The sequence below is a fragment of the Globicephala melas genome, chromosome 1 (genome assembly GCF_963455315.2).
Source record: "Globicephala melas chromosome 1, mGloMel1.2, whole genome shotgun sequence".
Taxonomy (NCBI): Eukaryota; Metazoa; Chordata; class Mammalia; order Artiodactyla; family Delphinidae; genus Globicephala; species Globicephala melas.
In genome coordinates this window covers 127,663,624-127,687,346 of record NC_083314.1, presented here as the reverse complement: position 1 = coordinate 127,687,346, position 23,723 = coordinate 127,663,624, and the positions used below count along the sequence as shown (strand labels likewise).

General features: G+C 35.8%; 1 protein-coding gene across 6 annotated transcripts in view; it reads left to right on the top strand.

Moving 5' to 3' along the window:
- LRRC7 (leucine rich repeat containing 7) overlaps positions 1-23,723 on the top strand; it is a 498,913-nt gene that overhangs the window by 452,006 nt on the left and 23,184 nt on the right. For all 6 annotated transcript variants that reach the window (XM_060304379.1, XM_060304393.1, XM_030865914.2 and 3 more), the window contains one exon: positions 12,651-12,743. In XM_060304379.1, the coding sequence (XP_060160362.1) occupies positions 12,651-12,743 (93 nt within the window). The remainder of the gene's footprint in view (positions 1-12,650; positions 12,744-23,723) is intronic.

Genomic DNA, 23,723 nt, shown 5'->3' with positions numbered 1-23,723 from the left:
GCGGTCATCTTCCATACTCCCTGCCCTCTATTCTGCCCCCAGCCCTAGACAATCATTCATCTACATTGTATCTCTATACATTTGTCTATTCTGGACATTTCATATAAATGAGATCATAGGACATATGAAGTTTTTTGTGACTGGCTAATTTTAATTAGCATAATGTGCTTAGTGTAGCACATATCAGTAATTCATTCCTTTTTACTGCCAAATAATATTCCATTATATGGCTATACCATATATTGCTTATGTATTCATCAGGTGATAGACATTTGCGTTCTTTCCACTTTTTGAACATTCATGTACAAATTTGTGTGTGAAGGTACATTTTTATTGTGCTTGGGTAGTTACCTAGGAATGAACTTGCTGGGTTATATGGTAATTATGTTTATCAATTTTAAGGAGCTTCTAAACTCTTTTCTAAAGTGTCTGCCACATTTTACTCCCACCAGCAATGTGAGTGTTCTAATTTCTCCATATCCTCACCAATATTTGTTATTGTCTTTCTTTTTTATTATAGCCATCTTGTGAAGTATTGATAGTATCTCATTGTGGGGTTTTTTGGGATTTTTTGTGTTTTTTCTTTGCGGTACGCGGGCCTCTCACTGTTGTGGCCTCTCCCGTTGTGGAGCACAGGCTCCGGACGCGCAGGCTCAGCGGCCATGGCCCACAGGCCCAGCCGCTCCGCGGCATGTGGGATCTTCCCGGACCGGGGCACGAACCCGTGTCCCCTGCATCGGCAGGCAGACTCTCAACCGCTGCACCACCAGGGAAGCCCCTCTCATTGTGTTTTTAATCTACATTTCTCTAATAACTAATGATGTTGAGTAGCTTTTCGTGTGTTTATTAGTCATTCATATATCTTCTTTGAGTAAATGTCTATTAAAATTCTTTGCCCATTTTTTAATTAGGTTATTTGAACTGTAACTGTCGTTCATATATTCCAGATACAAAATATTTTCTCCCATTCTGTGGGTTGTCTTTTCACTTTCTTGATGGTCTCTTTAAGGCACCAAAGTTTTTAATTTTGATAAAGTCAGTCATCTCCTTTATAACATTTGGTTTCATATCTAAGAAATCATTGCTTAACTCAAGATGACGGAGATTTACTTCTATTTTCTTCCTAAAGGTTTATAGTTTTAGCTCTTGCACTTCAGTCCCTGATTTATTTTGCATTATTTTTTGTGTATGGTATGAGGTACAGGTAAAAATCATTATTTTTCATGTAGATATCCAGTTGTCCCTATACCATTTGTTTAAAAAATTATTCTTTCCTCATTGAATTATCTTAGACCTTTTGTTGAAAATCAAATGACCACAAATGTTAGGGTTTATATCTTGATTCTCCGTTCTATTTCACTGATCTATGTCTGTCCATATGCCGTCTTGTTGTCCTTTGACTTTACAAAGATCCATCTGTCTTCAGGGCATTTAAAATTGCTGTTTTCCCTGCCTGGAATAGTTTTCCCATTTTTCTTATTGTCTGTTGCTTGATCCTTTATCTCATTCACATTTCTGCTCAAATGTCACATCCTCAGAGAGGCCTTTCTTAGCTACTCCAACTAAAATAGCTCCTCACTACTGTTCCGTCAAACTGTACTTACTTTCCTGCTTTATTTTTTTGCACAGCTCATATCACTATCTGAAATTACTTCCTGTTCACATGTTTACTATCTGTCTTCCCCATTAGAATGTAAGTTCCATGAGGGCAAGGATTTTTTGTCTGTCTGATAAGGTGCCTAGCACTTAGTAGAAAATCAATAAATATTTGTGGCATAAAGGCATGAATCATGATTTCTACAACCATTTTCATTTTCAAAGTTACAGCGGTTTTTCCAAGCAGTTAACAATATAACTGGAGCACTTCTTTGAATAACTGGCATATCTTCGAAAAACTCATCACATGTTTTAAGAAAGAGTCATCATATACTTTTGACAGTGAATAATTGAGAGTATCTTTTGTCACACATGCATATTACCGATTTATTTATTCAACCAAAAGTTAATTGAGTGCTAACTATGTGCCAGCCACTGTTGTAGATAGTCAATTAAGAGATAACGTAATAGACATTCAGAGGTGATTCAGATGTCCTACTTGATTAAAACTCCATGCGGAATGTGGATGTCTCTTCACCAGACCTTCTCTATGTTAATACTCTCAGGGTTCAAACCTGGAAATGGCCTCAGAGGTGAAACATTTTTAGTTACAAGGTCCTTTCTTGATGCTTCAGCAATTAACAGTCCTTAAATAGATCAAAAATTTACCTTGAATTTCTTACAATACAGAATATTTGAAATTCTGCTCACTTCATTTCCCAAAAGAATTTTCTAACAAGTGTATAATTTTTTTTCTTTTAAGATAAATCAATTCTTTTATGTCTCCAAATAAGCAAGTTTCTTCTCAATTTATTTAGTCAACTATGCCTCTTGATTATGAGTGACTCAACCTAATAAGACTTAAGCCAAAGGAGAATGTTTAAACTCATATCAGCTGGAACTCCAGAGATGGAGGAAGCTTCAGATAAGGCTTAATGCTAGGCTCAGAGGAAATCATGACTTCTCTCTCTGTGGGCTGGTTCCTGTGCCAAAAAGGCTTTCCCCTCGTGATAGAAAGATAGCTCAAGAGCTTCAGACTCTCTCAGACGTAAAACAAGCAAGAAAGAGCAAGATTCTCTTTCCTGAAAATCCTAATAGCCATCTCATTACTCCTAGTTGATCAAGTGACCTGCTCATCCTATAATAAATCATATTTTTAGGGGATCCAGTGCTTTGTTTTAGGTCTAGATAACATGATTCACTGAAAGCATACAGGCTGAGAATAAAGAAGTGGGTGGTTTTCAAAGAGAATTTGAGGTTATAACTGCCAGACAAAGAATGAATGGATCTTGAGCAGCAAAAACAGCAGGTATCCACTAAAAGCTTCATAATACATACTGCTAGGAAAGAGAATGGTCACTAGAACAAAGCATAGGAAGCACGTTAATTACAGCATCACCAGGTATCTTTCTGCAATGCAATTCTCTAATCCTGAATTACACCTCACGCACATGTGCCCACCCACACACCCACACACACGTATTTCCTTTGTGCTTGCTACTAGGTTTTAGAGCATTGCAAGACCAAATGAGATCACTGCCTTCCAGAGATTATACATTACGACTTCACAGAGCCTCACTGCTACATTACAGTCCATTTTGTCATGGGCTTCTCCAAGTTATGACCCAGTATTTTAATTAGAGCAAGATTAACACAAACCAGAAATATCAAGTAGTCAAATGATGGAAGCAGACTCTGAAAGAAGCAAATGCACCATTTCCTGCCAAACTGTTGCTGTTATCTTCAGCCAGCAATTTCACTCATTGATATCAATAACTTAATAAAAAATAGAAAAGCTGATTTTCATTGAATAAGCTATTTATTAGCCTCCTAGATCTGACCTTTTTCTAGAACACTGCATTTCCTCTTTGCTAAACCCTTTTAGTTTCAGACTGTTTCTTGGCTGTGAGGCATTCCCTCCTCTCACATTTTATGGCCCCTTTGGGCCTTAGCAGACAGGTGGAACTCCTTCTATGTGAGATGAATACTCTGTCTGACATGCTTTATGGAACATAGCAGTCCCAACACAACCTATTAGCCATACCATAGTGTGCCCAAGGGGAGCCTAGCTTCAGATCAGAATTTGTGGTTGTTTGTCATATTTATAAAACCACAGTGTCATCTTTATTATTTCTATTATTAAAAAATATATTGAAGCAGTTCTTCAGATACTTGGCACATATGAAATTTGTTTTCCTAAGATTTTCTAGTGCCTTCCAGATTGACAATAATATAAAATAGATATAGTCACTACCTTGAAAGAGAATGACTAGAAAGTACCCTCAGCAATTTACTTTGTAAATAAAATCTGTTGCATATGTTTCCTTTCAGTTTTTATAGTGGCCTGGAGAAAGCCCAAAGTGTACACCTTCCACATATTATGTTATACAATATAAAATTTTCACATTAGAAAGGCATAGCCCAAATTTTAAATAATTTAATTGGAAATGCACAGATATATGGGAAAAACAAAAGTAAAATGTTTAAATAGTATTAGTTCCTTTCTTCTCATTTTCTAATTAACCACTAATAACAAAAAAAGGACTACAAGGTGAACTCGTGTGATGAATAAAGCTAAAGTATTCCTTCGAGCTAATCAAGCTATTATATGTTCAGATCCACAGACTGTGAGCCATATAAATACAAAACTATTAGAAACTGTAGTTTCTACCACCCTATGATAACTAGTTTTAACAAATCTAGATCAATGAAAGGAAAAGTTGTAATTAAACCAATCTTTAAAATAAAAATATAGGAAAGTATTTATGGTATTTGCAGTTACTCATCATTTAGAAACTCTTCATTAATGAGTCTATCATAAAAATCACATTAGTGGATAGTTTTTGGTCCTTGTGTTGCAAGTGAACTATGTAATAAACATTATGTTTGCTATTAAAGAATATGACTGAATTAAGGATAGTCCTATTAAATGGCCAAACTTAATTGATCCAGCTCCCATCGACTCACAATATATGCTAATTAAGTCAGGAATAGGACTCAAGTTTGCCTTGAACTATCTAAGAGGTAAGTATTGAAGGTACCTTAAAAATAAAGATGTAGAGAACATTTGGGGCATTTGCATTTTCCCACAAGCAAATTAATAGGCTAAGCAATGTTGCTGGGGAAAACATTGAGCTACTTAAAAAAGCAAATGTTTCCAATCATCTTTAAGAACATTTCCAATGTATATTTATATAAATACAAAATATATGCTAATGTATTTCTTTAGACTTTTTTCTTAACTCTTTATTGATAATCTTTTGCCTGCTAATCTCTGGTAATACTTGGTTCACCCTAGTTCCAATACTCATTCTTTAATTAAAAGTTATAAAAGTTGTTTTTTTCCCTTTGTGTAACCAAAGTGCATGCTACCTCTGGGGTGCCAAGTCTTTCAGTTATCTGGGGTCACCCCGTCCCACTTTACATGGAAAACTAGCATTTTCCCCACAGCCCACACATTCACATCCCCAGCTCAGGATCATCAAGAATTCCTAGGTTTATTATAGTTTCTCTAAGTCATTCCTGACACTGATTTCCCTTCTGCTGAATTTTTGATCTACGTTCCTTGTATCAGTTCTTTTTTTTTTTTTGGCCACGCCATGTGGCATCCAGGATCCTAGTTCCCCAACCAGGGATCAAACCTGTGCCCCCTGCAGTGGAAGCACAGAGTCCCAACCACTGGATCACCAGGGAAGTCCCTGTATCAATTCTTATAATTGCTGTTATCTTTACTCCAACCTTACCCCAAGGTGGACCTACTCCTAATGCCATCATTTCCCAACAGTACTGCAAAGCATAAGGCTCTGACGTTTAACAGATTTCATTGATGATTTGGGGTTTGGGGAGGTAATAGAGCACAGAATACTGGAATATTAGCCTTCACAGTCCTAAATATTTATTGACTCTTCTCTGTCACAATTTCTCTATATTTTTGTCCTCTCTCTTTCTCACAGTGTTTTCCTCTTTCCTCTAACACTTTTAACTTCCTCTTGAGGAGCTGCTGCCAAAACCCAAAACTCTTTTTACTGAGTATTTCTTTCTTCTTTTGTTTCACCTTCACTCTAACTGTGGATAAAACTTCTCCCCTTTCTCAAACTACTGGGCTGTCCAAAAAGTTCATTTGGGTTTTTCTGTTAAGATCTTACGGAAAAACCAAATGAACTTTTTGGCCAACCCAATAAAACCCCTGCTATGTCTAAACAATAGAATTATCTACCGAGAAGATGAAATATTCTACTTTCCTAGAAAGCAGTAACAACTGATTTAAATTAAATAGCCATCAGGGGACCTTCAAGATGTCAGAGGAGTAAGAGGTGGAGATCACCCTCCTTCCCACAAACACATCAAAAATACATCTACATGTGGAACAACTCCTACAGAACACCTACTGACCACTGGCAGAAGACCTCAGACTTCCCAAAAGGCAAGAAAATCCCCATGTACCTAGCCATGTGGCTGACAGGGTCTTGGTGCTCTGGCCAGATGTCAGGCCCGAGCCTCTAAGATGGGAGAGCCAAGTTCAGGACATTGGACCACCAGAGACCTCCCAGCCCCATGTAATATCAATCGGCAAGAGCACTCCCAGAGATCTCTGTCTCAACGTTAAGACCCAGCTCCACCCAATGGCCAGCAAGCTCCAGTGCTGGATGCCCCATGCCAAACAACTGGCAAGACAGGAACACAACCCCACCCATTAGCAGAAAAGGCTGCCTAAAATGATACTAAGTTCAAAAAAAAATGATACTAAGTTCACAGACACCCCAAAACACACCACCAGATGCAGCCCTACCCACCAGAAAGACATGATCCAGCCCCACCCACCTGAACACAGGCACCAGTCCCCTCCACCAGGAATCCTACACAAGTCACTGAACCAAACCTCACCCACTGGGGGCAGACACCAAAAACAATGGGAAATAAGAACTTGCAGCCTGCAAAAAGGAGGTCCCAAACACAGTAAGTTAAACAAAATGAGAAGACAGAGAAACATGCAGCAGATGAAGGAACAAGGTAAAACCCCATCAGACCAAACAAATGAAGAGGAAATAGACAGTCTACCTGAAAAAAAATCAGAGTAATGATAGTAAAGATGATCCAAAGTCTTGGAAATAGAATGGAGAAAATACAAGAAATGATTAAGAAGGACCTAGAAGAACTAAAGAGCCAACAAACAATGATGAACAACAAAATAAATGAAATTAAAAACTCTCTAGAAGGAATCAATAGCAGAATAACTGAAGCAGAAGAAAGGATAAGTGACCTGGAAGAAAAAATAGTGGAAATAACTACCATAAATGCACCAACATTCGAATTATAGAGGTCCCAGAAGAAGAAGAGGAAAAGAAAGTTTCTGAGAAAATATTTGAGGAGATTATAGTTGAAAACTTCCCTAACATGGGAAAGGAAATAGTCAAGTCCAGGAAGCGCAGAGTCCCATACAGGATAAATCCAAGGAGAAACACGCCAAGACACATTAATCAAACTATAAAAAATTAAATACAAAGAAAAAAATTTAAAAGCAGCAAGGGAAAAGCAACAAATAACATACAAGGAAATCCCCGTAAGGTTAACAGCTGATCTTTCAGCAGAAACTCTGCAAACCAGAAGGGAGTGGCAGGACATATTTAAAGTGATGAAAGGGAAAAACCTACAACCAAGATTACTCTACCCAGCAAGGATCTCATTCAGATTCAAGAGAGAAATTAAAAGCTTTACAGACAAGCATAAGTTAAGAGAATTCAGCACCACCAAACCAGCTTTACAACAAATGCTAAAGGAGCTTCTCTAGGCAGGAAACACAAGAGAAGGAAAAGACCTACAATAACAAACCCAAAACAATTAAGAAAATGGTAATAGGAACATACATATTGATAATTACCTTAAATGTAAATGGATTAAATGCTCCAACCAAAAGACATAGACTGGCTGAATGGATACAAAAACAAGACCCATATATATGCTGTGTACAAGAGACTCACTTCAGACCTAGGGACACATACCGACTGAAAATGAGGGGATGGAAAAAATATTCCATGAAAATAGAAATCAAAAGAAAGCTGGAGTAGCAATTCTCATATCAGAAAAAATAGACTTTAAAATAAAGACTATTACAAGAGACAAAGAACTATACTACATAATGATCAAGGGATCAATCCAGGAAGAAGATATAACAATTGTAAACATGCACCCAACATAGAAGCATCTCAATACATAAGTCAAATGCTAACAGCCATAAAAGGGGAAATCGACAGTAACACAATCATAGTAGGGGACTTTAACATCCCACTTTCACCAATGGACAGATCATCCAAAATGAAAATAAATAAGGAAACACAAGCTTTAAATGACAAGATGGACTTAATTGACAAGATGGACTTAATTGATATTTATAGGACATTCCATCCAAAAACAACAGAATACACTTTCATCTCAAGTGCTCATGGAGCATTCTCCAGGATAGATGATATCTCGGGTCACAAATCAAGCCTTGGTAAATTTACTAAAATTGAAATCATATAAAGTATCTTTTCTGACCACAATGCTATGGAGACTAGACACTAATTATAGGAAAAAAAAACTGTAAAAAATACAAACACTAATATGCTACTAAATAACCAAGGAATCACTGAAGAAATCAAAGAGGAAATCAAAAAATACCTAAAAAAAAATGACAATGAAAACACGACTACCCAAAACCTATGGGGTGCAGCAGAAGCAGTTCTAAGAGGGAAGTTTATAGCAATACATTCCTACCTCAAGAAACAAAAAACATCTCAAATAAACAACCTAACTTACACCTAAAGCAATTAGAGAACGAAGAACAAAAAAACCCCCAAAATTAGCAGAAGGAAAGAAATCATAAAGATCAGGTCAGAAATATATGAAAAAGAAAAGAAGGAAATGATAACAAAGATCAATAAAAATAATAGCTGGTTCTTTGAGAAGATAAAGAAAATTGATGAACCATTAGCCAGACTCATCAAGAAAAAAAGTGAGAAGACTCAAATCAACAGAATTAGAAATAAAAATGGAGAAGTAACAACTGGCACTGCAGAAATACAAAGGATCGTGAGAGATTACTACAAGCAACTCTATGCCAATACAATGGACAACCTGGAAGAAATGGACAAATTCTTAGAAAAAAACAACCTTCCAAGACTGAACCAAGAAGAAATAGAAAATATAAACAGAGCAATCACAAGCACTGAAATTAAAACTGTGATTAAAAATCTTCCAACAAACAAAACCCTAGGACCAGATGGCTTCACAGGCAAATTCTATCATTTAGAGAAGAGCTAACACCTATCCTTCTCAAACTCTTCCAAAATATTAGCAGAGGGGGGAACACCGCCAAACTCATTCTACAAGGCCACCGTCACCCTGATGCCAAAACCAAACAAATATGTCATAAAAAAAGAAAACTATATAGGCTTCCCTGGTGGCGCAGTGGTTGAGAGTCCGCCTGCCGATGCAGGGGACACGGGTTCGTGCTCTGGTCCAGGAAGATCCCACATGCCGCGGAGTGGCTGGGCCCATGAGCCATGGCCGCTGAGCCTGTGCGTCCAGAGCCTGTGCTCCGCAACGGGAGAGGCCACAGCGGTGAGAGGCCCGCGTACCGCAAAAAAAAAAAAAAAAAAGAAAACTACAGGCCAATATCTCTGATGAACATAGATGCAAAACTCCTCAACAAAATACTGGCAAACGGAATCCAACAGCACATTAAAAGGATCAAACACTATGATCAATGGGGTTTATCCCAGGAATGCAAGGATTCTTCAATATATGCAAATCAATCAATGTGATACACCATATTAACAAACTGAAGGATAAAAGCCATAGAATAATCTCAACAGATGCAGAGAAAGCTTTCGACAAAATTCAACACCTATTTATGATAAAAACTCTCCAGAAAGTAGGCATAGAGGGAAATTACCTGAACATAATAAAGGCCATATATGACAAACCCACAGCCAACATCTTTCTGAATGGTGAAAAACTGAAACCATTTCCACTAAGATCAGGAACAAGACAAGGTTGCCCACTCTCACCACTATTATTCAACATAGTTTCAGAGGTTTTAGCCATGGCAATCAGAGAAGAAGAAGAAATAAAAGGAATCCAAATCAGAAGAGAAGAAGTAAAGCTGTCACTATTTGAAGAAGATATGATACTATACATAGAGAATCCTAAAGATGCTACCAGAAAGCTACAGAGTTAATCAATGAATTTGGTAAAGCAGCAGGATACAAAATTAATGCACAGAAATCTCTTACATTTGGGCTTCTCTGGTGGTGCAGTGGTTTAGAATCTGCCTACCAATGCACAGGACACAGATTCGAGCCCTGGCCCAGGAATTCCCACATGCCATGGAGCAAATAAGCCCGTGCGCCACAACTACTGAGCTTGAGCTCTAGGGCCCGCAAGCCACAACTACTGAGCCCATGGGCCACAGCTATTGAAGCCTGTGTGCCTAGAGCCCGTGCTGCACAACAAGAGCAGCCATGACAATGAGAAGCCTGCACACTGCAACAAAGAGTAGCCCTGCTCACCACAACTAGAGAAAGCCCACACACAGCAACAAAGACCCAACACAGCCAAAAATTTAAAAATAAATAAATAAATTTATATATATAAAAAAAGAAATCTCTTGCATTCCTCTACACTAATGATGAAAAATCTGAAAGAGAAACTAAGGAAACACTCCCATTTACCACTGCAATAAAAAGAATAAAATACCTAGGAGTAAACCTACCTAAGGAGGCAAAAGACCTGTATGCAGAAAACTATAAGACACTGATGAAAGAAATTAAAGATGATACAAACAGATGGAGAGATATACCATGTTCTTGGACTGGAAGAATCAATATTGTGAAAATGACTATACTACCCAAAGCAATCTACAGGTTCAATGCAATTCCTATCAAACTACCAATGTCATTTTTCACAGAACTAGAGCAAAAAATTTCACAATTTGTGTGGAAACAAAAAAGACCCCGAATAGCTGAAGCAATCTTGGGAAAGAAAAATGGAGCTGGAGGAATCAGACTCCCAGACTTCAGACTATACTACAAAGCACAGTAATCAAGACAGTATGGTACTGGCACAAAAACAGAAATATAGATCAATGGAAAAGGATAGAATGCCCAGAGATAAACCCACACACATATGGTCACCTTGTCTTTGATAAAGGAGGCAAGAATATACAGTGGAGAAAAGACAGCCTCTTCAATAAGTGGTGCTGGGAAAACTTGGCAGCTACATGTAAAAGAATGAAATTAGAACACTTCCTAACACCATACACAAAAATAAACTCAAAATGGATTAAAGACCTAAATGTAAGGCCAGACACTGTCAAACTCTTAGAGGAAAACAGAGGCAGAACACTCTATGACATAAATCACAGCAACATCCTTTTTGACCACCTCCTAGAGAAATGGAAATAAAAACAAAAATAAACAATGGGACCTAATGAAACTTAAAAGCTTTTGCACAGCAAAGGAAACCATAAACATGACCAAAAGACAACCCTCAGAATGGAGAAAATATTTGCAAATGAAGCACCTGACAAAGGATTAATCTCCAAAATTTACAAGCAGCTCATGCAGCTCAATTTCAAAAAAACAACCCAATCCAAAAATGAACAGAAGACCTAAATCGACATTTCTCCAAAGAAAATATACAGATTGCCAACAAACACATGAACGGAAGCTCAACATCATTAATCATTAGGGAAATGCAAATCAAAACTACAATGAGGTATCACCTGACACCAGTCATAATGGCCATCATCAAAAAATCTACAAACAATAAATGCTGGAGAGGGTGTGGAGAAAAGGGAACACTCTTGCACTATTTATTGGTGGGAATGTAAATCAATACAGCCACTATGGACAACAGTATGGAGGTTCCTTACAAAACTAAAAATAGAACTACCATATGACCCAGCAATCCCACTACTGGACATATACCCAGAGAAAACCATATGTACCACAATGTTCATTGCAGCACGATTTACAATAGCCAGGACATGGAAGAAACCTAAGTGTCCATCAACAAATGAATGGATAAAGAAGATGTGGCACATATATTCAACGGAATATTACTCAGCCATAAAAATAAACGAAATTGAGTTATTTGTAGTGAGGTGGATGGACCTAGAGTCTGTCATACAGAGTGAAGTAAGTCAGGAAGAGAAAAACAAATACCGTATGCTAACACATACATATGGAATCTAAAAAAAAAAATTAGTTCTGACGAACCTAGGGGCAGGACAGGAGTAAAGATGCAAACATAGACAATGGACTTGAGGACACAAGGAGCGGGAAGGGTAAGCTGGAGCAAAGTGTGAGAGTAGCATTGACATATATACATTACCATATGTAAAATAGTTAGCTAATGGGAAGCTAGCTAATGGGAAGCAGCTGCATAGCACAGGGAGATCAGCTCAGTGCTTTGTGACCCCCTAGAGGAGTGGGCTAGGGAGAGTGGGAGGGAGACGGAAGAGGGAGGGGATATGGGGATATATGTATACGTATAGCTGATTCACTTTGTTATACAGCAGAAACTAACACAACATGTAAAGCAATTATACTCCAATAAAGATGTGTAAATAATTAATCAACTAATTAATCAAATAGCCATCTTTTCCCTCACTCTACATTTGCAAATTTTCTTTCACTTATTCATACAGTCCTTTCTAATGAGTCAGACTATATGTACGTTTAAAGTAGATAATTAAAATAATGTACAATCTTTTTTTTTAAGGGGTTTTCTAAGTTTTAAAAACTGCTAATCAAAATTTAGTCCTGCACAGGTAACGAATAAATATTTACTCATGTCTGCTTGTTCAGGTAATTTTGTTAGTTCCAATTATAACTGATGCTTATAGAAACACTATTTTGTCAGAATTTATACTGTCTTTTATATACCAAGTTAACATAGGCTAACCCTGAGAACTTAAGTGAAATGTGATTATTTTCTATTGGGATACAGTTATTTGAAGATATTTAGCTTTCATATGTATTTGATTACCTTTTTATATCTTTTTTGCATAGTTTTGTGTGAGAATAGAAAAGAATCCTGGCCTTGGATTTAGTATCAGTGGTGGAATTAGTGGACAAGGAAATCCATTTAAACCTTCTGACAAGGTAAGAACTGAATTTCTTATTGGCAATTTTAACTAGAAAAACACTATATTCTACTGCAGCAAAAAATTTTTTTTTCAATTTTTTGGTTTTACTGTGCTTTAATAGGCTGGCTAACTATGAGGCCAATTAGAAACTTTTTCAGCAAAGGGAAAAAAGAATTCACTACAGTGCTTGACAAATCCTATGAATGAGAAAAAATAAATTTAAGCATTCTCTTTGAATAGGAAGTGGCTTGTTTTTGCTTTTTGTTTTGTTCACAGTTGTATATATTTGTAAAGGAAGCTATATAGGCAATTTCTAACAAGTTTTTTCCAAAATTTTATTTGTGGATCACTGATTTGGGAAAAAGTTTTCTCATAGTAACAGAATGAATAAATAATGATTCAACGCCAGGGCCAGCTGATTGCCATCTCTTTAATCCATCATGTTTGTAAAGTATTTCACTAATAGAATTGTAGAAATGAAAGACCATGGGAAACAAATATTCTGTGAGAAAATCAGTGTTAGCCACAGCAGAGGAATCAGGTCCTCCTCTTATGCTCACCCCTGTCTGTCAAATCATGGGTAATGGTTCACCACCATCCCCAACTCTAACCTCAAACGTTGCTGAATATCCACCATGCTGCATATGTTCACATCTGGCCTGTCTGATCCCATTGTGGACCACTTGACTTTTTTAAGCAAAAAAATGTACCCTGAGCTATGTAACCTGCCTTCTGCCATCAGGGTTTAATACTCTCAGCTTTTAAACAATTAGTGATTATAATTTGATGATCATTGAAACTGTCTGCTTTTGACCGCATCAAATTTAATTGCATTAAGTGACATCATAAAACTTTGGGATGATGAAGAAAGACAGAAATTAGATATGAATAAAACCTCCTCAGGCTCTCGACTTAACCTTTGAGTCACAAAGTGGTGCGGATCCTTTCAATTTACCACTATTGTAAAAATCACCCACACATCAGTTTCTGATTAAAGACCTATTTCTGAAAAAATTTGGATGCCCCTACTTTGGAGATTTCCATAGCCTTTAATCCCTTATTTTCCTCTACTTCTTCCCAATCTTTTTGTTTCCTACCATTAGTTATGCCTTCTTCCTTTCCTTTCTGAAGAAGAAGAAAGAAAGAGGTTGGACTATTTGGATGGAAAGGAGTAGAAAGGAATCCCCAGTTGCCATAGATAAGAATTTATTTGGTTAACTGATTGGAGCAGGTATTCATATATAAGGAATGTATATGAAGCAACCCTATATAATTAGGGAAATTCCAGTTAGAAATGTCTGTGTATAAGTAACTACTACATTTCCTTTTTGAAATGATGTTGAGGATAATCATTGATTTAGTAGAATTTAAATATTCATGGCTTAGTAAGACCAAGTGTTTACTGAATTTTAATAAATTATTAATATATCTTAAGACAAAAAGCATGAAAAGTCAAAATTATCAGAAACATATGATGGTATTTTTAAAAGCCTCAAATTATTGTCTTATTCATCTTGACTCCTCTTTTTGTCTCTGGTTTTACATCTCTTCCATAAGTTCTTTCAATGAAAAGGTAACAAACTTATCATTCATAAGATAGTTGAAATTCAAAAGACATGTTTTCCTCTCCTATCTCACCAGCAGATATATCTTTTCACTATATTTTTGGAAGGCACAGGGTAATAGATATTTTTCAATTAAAGATGCACAAGTTGCTAAATAGTCAAGATGTCTGAATGCTGTTACTTTTCTGCTTTTATTTTCAACTGAAGGGGATAGCAGGTGTGAGGCTTTCAAATCATTGCCTGTAATTCTTCCACTGTGATGAAATATGAACACTTTATAACTATTCATTTTATTTTTCATTGTAACATTTTGATGACTCTAGTGAGACTGAACTATTTCTATGATCTTATAATTTCTCTTTTGGTTAAATGCAACAGATATAGAGCTTGAATTATATAATCTACCCATTGAAATATTCCCCTCAAAAGCACTTTTCTTTGCCTGATTACTTTCTAAAACACTTAAAATCTGAAAAGTGAATCTCTATTACAGCAAAATTGATCAGAGTAATTAAAAGTTCCAAATCTACAGAAGACTCAGACTGCTCTTAATTTATTGACCACACCAAACATATGGTAGATACTTAGTTAAAAGTGTTGAGGAGATCTAAAGACATTGGCTTTGACAATTTCTATAAGAATTTAATCCACTCACAAGGAAAGGGATTAATCTCGAGGAAATTCAGTTGCATTTTTTTATCCCCAGTGCCCCATTCTTGTAGAGGTTGCATAAAATTTAGAGTGGGATCCAGTGCCTATATCAACCTAAAAATATCAAACAGTAAGAAAATGAAAATGAACTTTAAAAATACTCTTCTCTCCAATGTTGAAGGACAATTTTATCATAAATTGGCTAATTTACAGCTGTGAGGAGGGGTGAGGAGAACCAAAATAAACAGATGTTTTAATTCAACCTGGGTCAGAGGTTGATGCTTTCTTTATAAGGAGTTCTAGTCATGCAAAATCTTAAACTTTAATATGATACATATCCCCTTCCAATAAACAAGTCATGGGTTAGAAGCAGTCTTTCGAGCATACTATATTATTTTACCTACTGTTCATTAATGTTTAAGTGTTTTGTAATGACACTCAAAATTCTAAGTATCCAAGATATCTGAATGTCTTAGAGTCATTGAAGACTTTCTGTACTAAAATAGTCAGTAGATTTGTTCCATTCTTTTCATTATGATTGCTAGGAGCCACTGTTTCAGCCAAATGCCAAGGACTAAAGTGAAATAGCATCCAAACTGATTACCTGGTTTACAGCCAGATAGGAAAAGCATGAAGCAGTCATCCCTAAGGGCTGAGAGTATGAAACTGGGACAAAAGTGAGTTGTGTTGTTCAGTCTGGCAGAAGTTCCAATTTAGGTTCTGCGGTAGTGTGAGACTATTGCAGAAAAACTCTTGGTACAGCCCAAAAGTTAACTGAGGCTTTAGGGAGAATTGAGGATTAAGATATAAAGACTGTTTTGTACCAGACTTTGAGAGCTTAGAACATCATCTGGTCTTGCAAATTTAACTCTTCTCGAAGACGCCAAGGTAGTCTGATTATGGTCTCCTTAGGTTAAATGGATGGAGCACAATTAGTCCTGCAGTTCATATCATTGTCAGAACAGTGTTTAGTAGTTGAACAACCCAACTCACTCATCATGGAGTTCATTATTTTGGGTTCACTGCCAGGTGAAAACTGCTTTTACATACTTGGAAAGAGAAAACTGTAGAAAACCAGATGAAAAAGCCATCATATAATGCTTGCCTTTGCCCTCCCTGTGAAGTGGATGGAGCCATTATCTGGTTTATTATTATAGAAAAACATTGCTGTCAAGATGGCATGATGCTCCAGAGAGATAAAAGATTTTGATCCAACAAATCTGATGATAATAATAAAAGTATAGACTTTTACTGAGTATCTGTAATGTGCTGGTCACTGTATTAGGCTCTTTATATACATGAAATTTTCTCCTTAGCAACTTGTGTTAGTTGAGTATTATTATTCCCTATTTTGTTGAGGCCCGGAGTGGTTAATTAACTTGCCCAAGGTCATTTAGCTGACCTGTGGCAGATAAGATTTGAACCCAAATTGATCTGATTCCAAATCCTTTTCTCTTAACAAGCACTATGATACATACCTCTATCTGCAAATACCACTTAGCCGAAGAGCCACATGACAAATTTATACCCTGTAGAGTTGAGACTAACATAATAATCTAATACTGAAAGTGTTACAGAACACTGTAGTTAGTTATAGTCTAGATATTTGCTTCAAGTCCTTGGAAGTCAGCATGTATTCTCTGTTGAACTTAGATAATTAGAAGCATACTGTATACCTTAGATTGCTAAGCATTTGTATAACTTTTGGACTAAGGTATTACTACAGTGGAGATCCTGCCAATGGAACAAACCACAATAATCTTTCCCTATATTTAAATGTTCATAAAATAATAATTCATGATTACAAAATTTAAGTAATATACCAATACAGTTTCCACGAGATGTTGTTAGGAAGAAGAGACTGGATTAATGGATGACTGATATCATGTTGTGTGACTTCATAAGGCAGCCCGAGACTCTGAAAATAAATGAATTTTTAATGATGTATTCACACAGTTCATCATTCAGGGACTGATATCCCTCCTTGCCTCATTTTAGAAGGAAGGACTAAGCTTCTGGAGTTTAAAGATATTAACAAGAACTCATAGCCTCTTTCTCTATATACTGTAAAGGTACAGCACTGAACAATGCCATGAACAATCACCTAGTCACAGGATCAAAATGGAAGCTGTATTATGAATATCCTCAAATCACTTGAGATCAGGAAATATACATACTAGGACATTGGGACCAAAGAATCACTTATTCTCCACAGTTTTATCATAAACACTCATGCTGAGCAGAAGCCAGAGAGCCTACCCATATTTCCACTGATTTGGGCAATTGGCATGTACACACATAAATGATAGAAGAAACAATCCTTTTTTTTTTTAATGCCTTAATTTGCCCATGGTACAGGTAAAATTCCAAGCCAAGGAAGAATATTATAGGCATGGCAAATGTAAAATACTATAATCACCAATAAATGTTCTGGAATTTCAGAATAAATTACTATATCTAATTCTATATAAATTCTAAAAAATTGATTCCAGATGCCAAACATCCTCCCTCCTATTTACATCCCACCTTCCAACCCTAGAAGAAAATTTGTGTGGAGACGAGTATTGCATCAAATAAAAGTTTTTATATGATTAATATTACGAAGAGAAGAAAGGTTAGATGTGCAGATCCAAAGCATTTATTTGACATCTTTACCTGGGAATAGCAATACCCAGAGGCATGCTTGGCAGTAGCAAATTCGAAAATGCACAAGAATAATTTTCTGGATTTGTTCAGCCTCATGACACTGGGTGATTCATAAATAAAAAGTTGCAAAAGATATGCTCTTGACTTATGAAAAAGTTGCATACCCTATGTCTATACCTCATCATGTAATCTCCATGGATATAAAAATCAGGAATAGCAAACACATTTGTCTAGAACTCCACACAGCATATGATTTATATTTACTACATAAACATTAAACTACATATAATATTTCCTTCATTTTATACAACTCCTAGACAAAAGTGATTTATTTTATATATTTCTAAATTAATTTTATAATATAATTTATATATCTGTCCCATCTTTAATTCTACTTCAAGCGATTATGTAATGCAAAGTAATTTGGAGAATCTATTAGTTATGTGAAAGTAACATTCAGGAGCAAGGAATAGATATAATATAAATGTATATAATTTACATATAAAACTGGATTTTTAAAAATAAATTATTTTACAACACAATTACTTCAGCTGCATCTTAGTCACACTGCAGTTTGAGGTTCAGAATGCCACTTGGTTGTTTGAGAACTTTAAAAGCAAGAATTTTTTTAATGAAAAATGCATTTTTGCCTGTTCTGTTCTGTCTTGTATGTTGAAAAAAACCCTGAATCTCTTCAGAAATATTGATAGAAATGCAGTCTTTGCAATCTCCTATTAATAGGATTCCTATAGGTATGACCACCTATATGAGGCCTTTTAAGAAGGCATGGCAGTGTGCTTTAGCCAATTGGATAATTTCAGTATCAAGACATTATATTATAAAGAAGACATATAAGATTTCAGCTTGTGAAAAGATATAATAAAATATAACTCAACACAGACTTGGTTCTTTAAGAAAATATCATTCCATCATACATATGAAAAAATAAGGCGATTTAAAAGTACCATTTTAAATAAGAACATTGATTGGGACATTTTTATTCAACAATATATTTAGAAAGTCACTAGAATTGAGATTGCTATCACTTTGTGATATTTTTAACAATCAGTAAAACAATTTTCAATAAAATTAAAGTCCAAGTACATAGCCAGATATATTAGTTGCTAGAGTTAAATATTATCTATGTTCTCTCTGCTGCATCATTTCAGCCATTTAGCATGGAACAAAATAAGCTAAATAAGGAGACAGAAAATGGTGTGGGAAAGGATTTGGGACTTTTAAAGTTTGTTGCTATTTGATGGAAAAATGTCAGAGACTTCTCAATCAAAATGTGAAAGCACTTAAAATTAGTTCATAAATAATATTTTAGGTAATAACTAACAAGAATTGACAGATCCAACAATGAGAGAAAGTTAATTACTGAGGGTCCAAAAGATCTTTGGGAAACCTGTGAAATCTTTCATATTCCATTTATAAAGTTACTACCACAAGTTTTAAGTGGTATTGCAGGGACCTCCGTAGTATTTCTAGTTTCTGCTTGAAAATGTTATAACCAACTAGAATTCTTGAAAATATTGTGAATCCAGATTAATAGAAATAAAACAAAAATAAATTAAAAAGTAATAACTTCCATGTCTCTGCCAGTATTGTTTAGCTTTTTTTAAATTTATCTATATAACATTTGAGATGTATCTCAATAATACATATTTAATAACAATATTATCCATTTTTCCTCCAATCTACCCCCAAAGTTGCTCTATGCTTGGGGAGCAGAGGTGCATTTTATCTCCTGGTACTGGGTTCCAAAGAATCGCTAGTAAGCAAAATATAGAATCTACGTATCCCTTCCAGGCAAGAAGATACTGCAGAGCTTTAATTTTTATAGTTTATATTTGTCTAAAGCCAGCTCCCCAAAATGCAGAACCAGAGATGAAGACTTTTGTGCAAGTAGTTAATTGAAGAATTGCTGTCCGGTGAAATCTATGTGAGAATAAGGGATGCAGGATAGGGCAGGTGAAGAAAGTGGAAATCCACAAAGATGTGGACTTAGTGGAAACTGGATGGTACAGGGTACAGGGTGCTCTGGAGCATGAATGGTACCACAGAGTTGTCTCACCTTGAGGAGGGTAACAGCTTTTTGTACCCTGGTATCAGTCATTAACTACATGGGAAGGAGCATAACCTTCCCAGCATTTCCCAGAAAGGAGGCTCCAGTCAGGGTAATTTTCAAAAGATGGGTTAGATGTGAGCTGTCAGCAGCACCTGCAGGATGAGAGCACCAATCTGATGAAGGGAATCTGGGCAGGTCCCCAAAAGTGTCCATTATGCAACTATGAAAACAATGGATGTTCTTCATCTTTCAAACTAAAAGTACTTTAGTACCAGCAATTCTGATATGCTCCTCTATGAGAAGTACTGCCTGAGTGCTTTCAACCATGGCATCTAACTGAGAGGGATTGCCAAAGCAACTGATACTTCAGTGTGGATCCTGAAATTTGCTGTGTCATAGTTTTTTCAATGAGACCCATTAAATCTGCTTTTAAATACTTGTAATTTTTCTGATTAAGTTTTTTCTTTAAAAAAAAAGACTGCTATATTCTACAAATATAGTCTTAGTCTCTCTAAGAGATAGTAATCACTAATTGAGCCAAATCTATGTTCTTTGGCAGCGAAAGAAAGTGGTTTAGAAAATGATGTTGATCAGAAGGAGTGGGAAGTTTGGAGGCAACACAGTTAGATGGGAAAAAATTTTAGGTAACAATAGGTAAGATCGGAGAAATCAAAGACAACTGAGAAGGAAACCCAAGTAACTGCAAAACACTTTTATTGTGTCATTTTTCTCTTTTGGGTGTGTGAAGGAAATCATGAGAACTCAAAGAGTTTATTCTCAACTTCTGTAAGTTCCAACTTAAATCCTTAAATCCTCCCTAAGATCCTTTGAATGAGTTGAAGGAAAACCATAAACAGATGAGAATAGATTTCCAGACACCAAGTTAACCTGAAGGTGTTAGAACTATGCTGGAAAGTTGGACTACTAGATCAGAATTTAGACTGTGTTATTTTAAAATGTATATATATATATATATATATATATATATGTGTGTGTGTGTGTGTATATTTTTAAAATATATATTGTTAATAAATTCAGAGTTACATTAAGCAGTAAACAAGTAGTAACAGTTTACGATTACTGTATAAGGTACAAAATTATAAATATGCATTTGTTTAATTGCAATCATCCTTACAATATAATTAACATAGCGATACATGATCTTAGTAACCAATTCTATTTTTTAAGTATAATGCAGTAGAAATTATTTCCCATTTTTGAAACCTACTGGATCAAACCCCATCACCATACACAAACCACATTCCCATAACAAGGCACTATCATTTAACCTCCAAGAACATTTATTAATAGAAAATAGGAAGTGTTGGAGTAAACAGTAAAGTGATTAAAGAAAAATCATATCTTAAATTTGTGTTTCTCTTTGTTTATTGAGGTATACCAAGGTCTGTGTGTTTATTGAGAGAGAAAAATCATACATTCATCCTATTCTCTACTTCAAAAAAAATGTTTCCACCTTGACTCTGTGACTAATTTAGTAGGATATGTAGACTAAGGTACAAGATTTGCTTATTCCTATACTGCAAGAAGACCCTACAATATGTTGGGTTTTGTATGATTTGCACACATCAGCTGGGGCGGTTTCAGTTCTCTGAAGGTGTCCATCTCTGAGCCATAATGTGAGAGTGGTGAAAGAGACAAAGAATCGAGAACCACTTTTACTTAGGTACCTCCTACTGATTGTGAACTAGGGCATTCTCAACATAATCGACATAATCATCCTTTAAAATCATAATATGTTCTTAGTCTCACATATGTACAACTGCAACGTCTTTTTTCTTTAACTTATATCTCTTAAAAAATTATACAGGTAAGAAATGAAAACACTCTCACTATAAAAATTCAAATAATATAGAAATACAGAGACTAAAAAGTGAGGGAAGAAAACCTCCCTTTTCACTCTACCCCACACTGCCAATGCACAGCCGTGGCCTAAGAGCCACTTTGTCAGTCAATGTGTCAGGAATCCACAACTAGAGTGTCCTCTGGACATTTGTCACTGGCCTTTTTGACCTCCTGATTTCACCGCCAGCCCTAAGCAATACTTCTAGTATGGTCTACTCTACATAAAACCATATTTTATCTAAAAGAATCATAGTTTGACTGAATGTAGTTTACAATACAATAATTTTTCACTTTAAAAACCTTATTTTAGCATAAGTGACAAAAAAGCTTTGACTGAATTCTTCACTTTTCAATCCATTATTTTGAAGTGTTGTAGATAGTGTCAAAAAATTTGACAGCTGAAGGGGCTTTGAGGAAGACTGCAGGGATTATAATCAGAAAGCTGATTACTGATACTATTTTAGTAGTACCTAGGAAGAAGACGCCACAGCCACCTACAGTTACCCACTCTTTTTTTAATGGCGTCTACTATTTTATGCTATGTATAAAGCTGAGAAGAGGACTTCCCTGGTGGCGCAGTGGTTAAGAATCTGCCTGCCAATGCAGGGGACACGGGTTCAATCCCTGGTCTGGGAAGATTCCACATGCCATGGAGCAACTAAGCCCGTGCAACTACTGAGCCTGTGCTCTAGAGCCCGCGAGCCGTAACTACTGAGCCCGCGTACCTAGAGCCCATGCTCCACAACAAGAGAAGCCACCGTAATTAGAAGCCTGCGCACCACAACTAGAGAAAAGCTTGCGCACAGCAACAAAGACCCAACTCAGCCAAAAATTAATTTAAAAGAAGAAAAAAAAAAGCTGAGACGAAAAGCCAGTAGGAACTCTGATCAAATCAGTAAACTGTATGAAGTTCAGCAATCCATATATTGACCACCAGTTGAGGTCTTATATTAAATACAGGCTTTAAAGAATTCATAAAGTAAAAGAAATGAAAAATATTTCACCTATTTTTCCCAAAGAGGCAAGAAATCTGGAAAGACATTATGTGGAAGAGTGTGATCATTTACTTTTAAATGAAAATATGAAAATCAAATGAAAGAAAATTCTTTTTTTAAGCTTAAGAATTTTACCAAGAAATAAACAGGAAGAAAATGTACATTCAGTCAACAATACACAGACTCCCAGAGATTTTTAACTGTTAAGGAATAATTGCAATACTGAAGCAATCAATAAAAGGAAAATTACAATTATAATTCCTAACAGGAATACCTCAGAGATATTGGGGTTTGTTTCCAGGCCACTGCAATAGGATGAATATTGCAATAAAGCAAGTCCCTCGAAATTTTTGGTTTCCCAGTGCATTTAAAACTTATGTTTACACTATATTGTAGTCTGTTAAGTGTGCAATAGCATTATGTCTAAAAAAATGTAGATACCTTAATTCAAAAATACTTTATTGCTAAAAATGCTAACCATCATCTAAGTCTTCAGCGAGTCGTAGTAATAACATCAAAGATCACTGATCACAGACCACCATAACAAATAGAATAATAATGAAAAAGTTTGAAATATTGCAAGAGTCACCAAAATGTGACACAGAAACATGAAGTGAGCAAACGTTGTTGGAAAAATGGTGGTGATAGACTTGCTTGACAGAGAGTTGCCACAAACCTTCAATTTTAAAACTACATTGCCTGCAAAGTGCAATAAAGTGAAGCACAGTGAAACAAGGTACGCCTGTATAAAGTAATCAAAGCCAAACATAATTTCAACTCTTATATTCAAATTCCCCAAAGGAGAGTAGTGCCTGGTGATCAGCACCAAACTATTAAAAAAAAGAAGATCAATTTTTTGTAGTCAATTTGTCATTTCTAACAGGAATCTCAGATAAAAGGAAATAAACTGCTTACTTCTTGGTTGTTTTTATCAAGTCATAAGGGCAGTATCTTGAAAACTATATGTTTATATACATTTTTCTTTTTGGCTACTAAACAAAGCTTTACAATGACATAAAAGAATGGTGCAAGTGTATTTTTTCTGTTAGAATCACACCATTACGTTGTTACTAAGATATTTGTAATCACATAGCCAATTTCTATGGGTTTAAATAGTCTCCTGTTGCTCCAATGCATTATTTTTTTTAATAGATCCTTATTGGAGTATAATTGCTTCACAATACTGTGTTTCTGTTGTACAACAA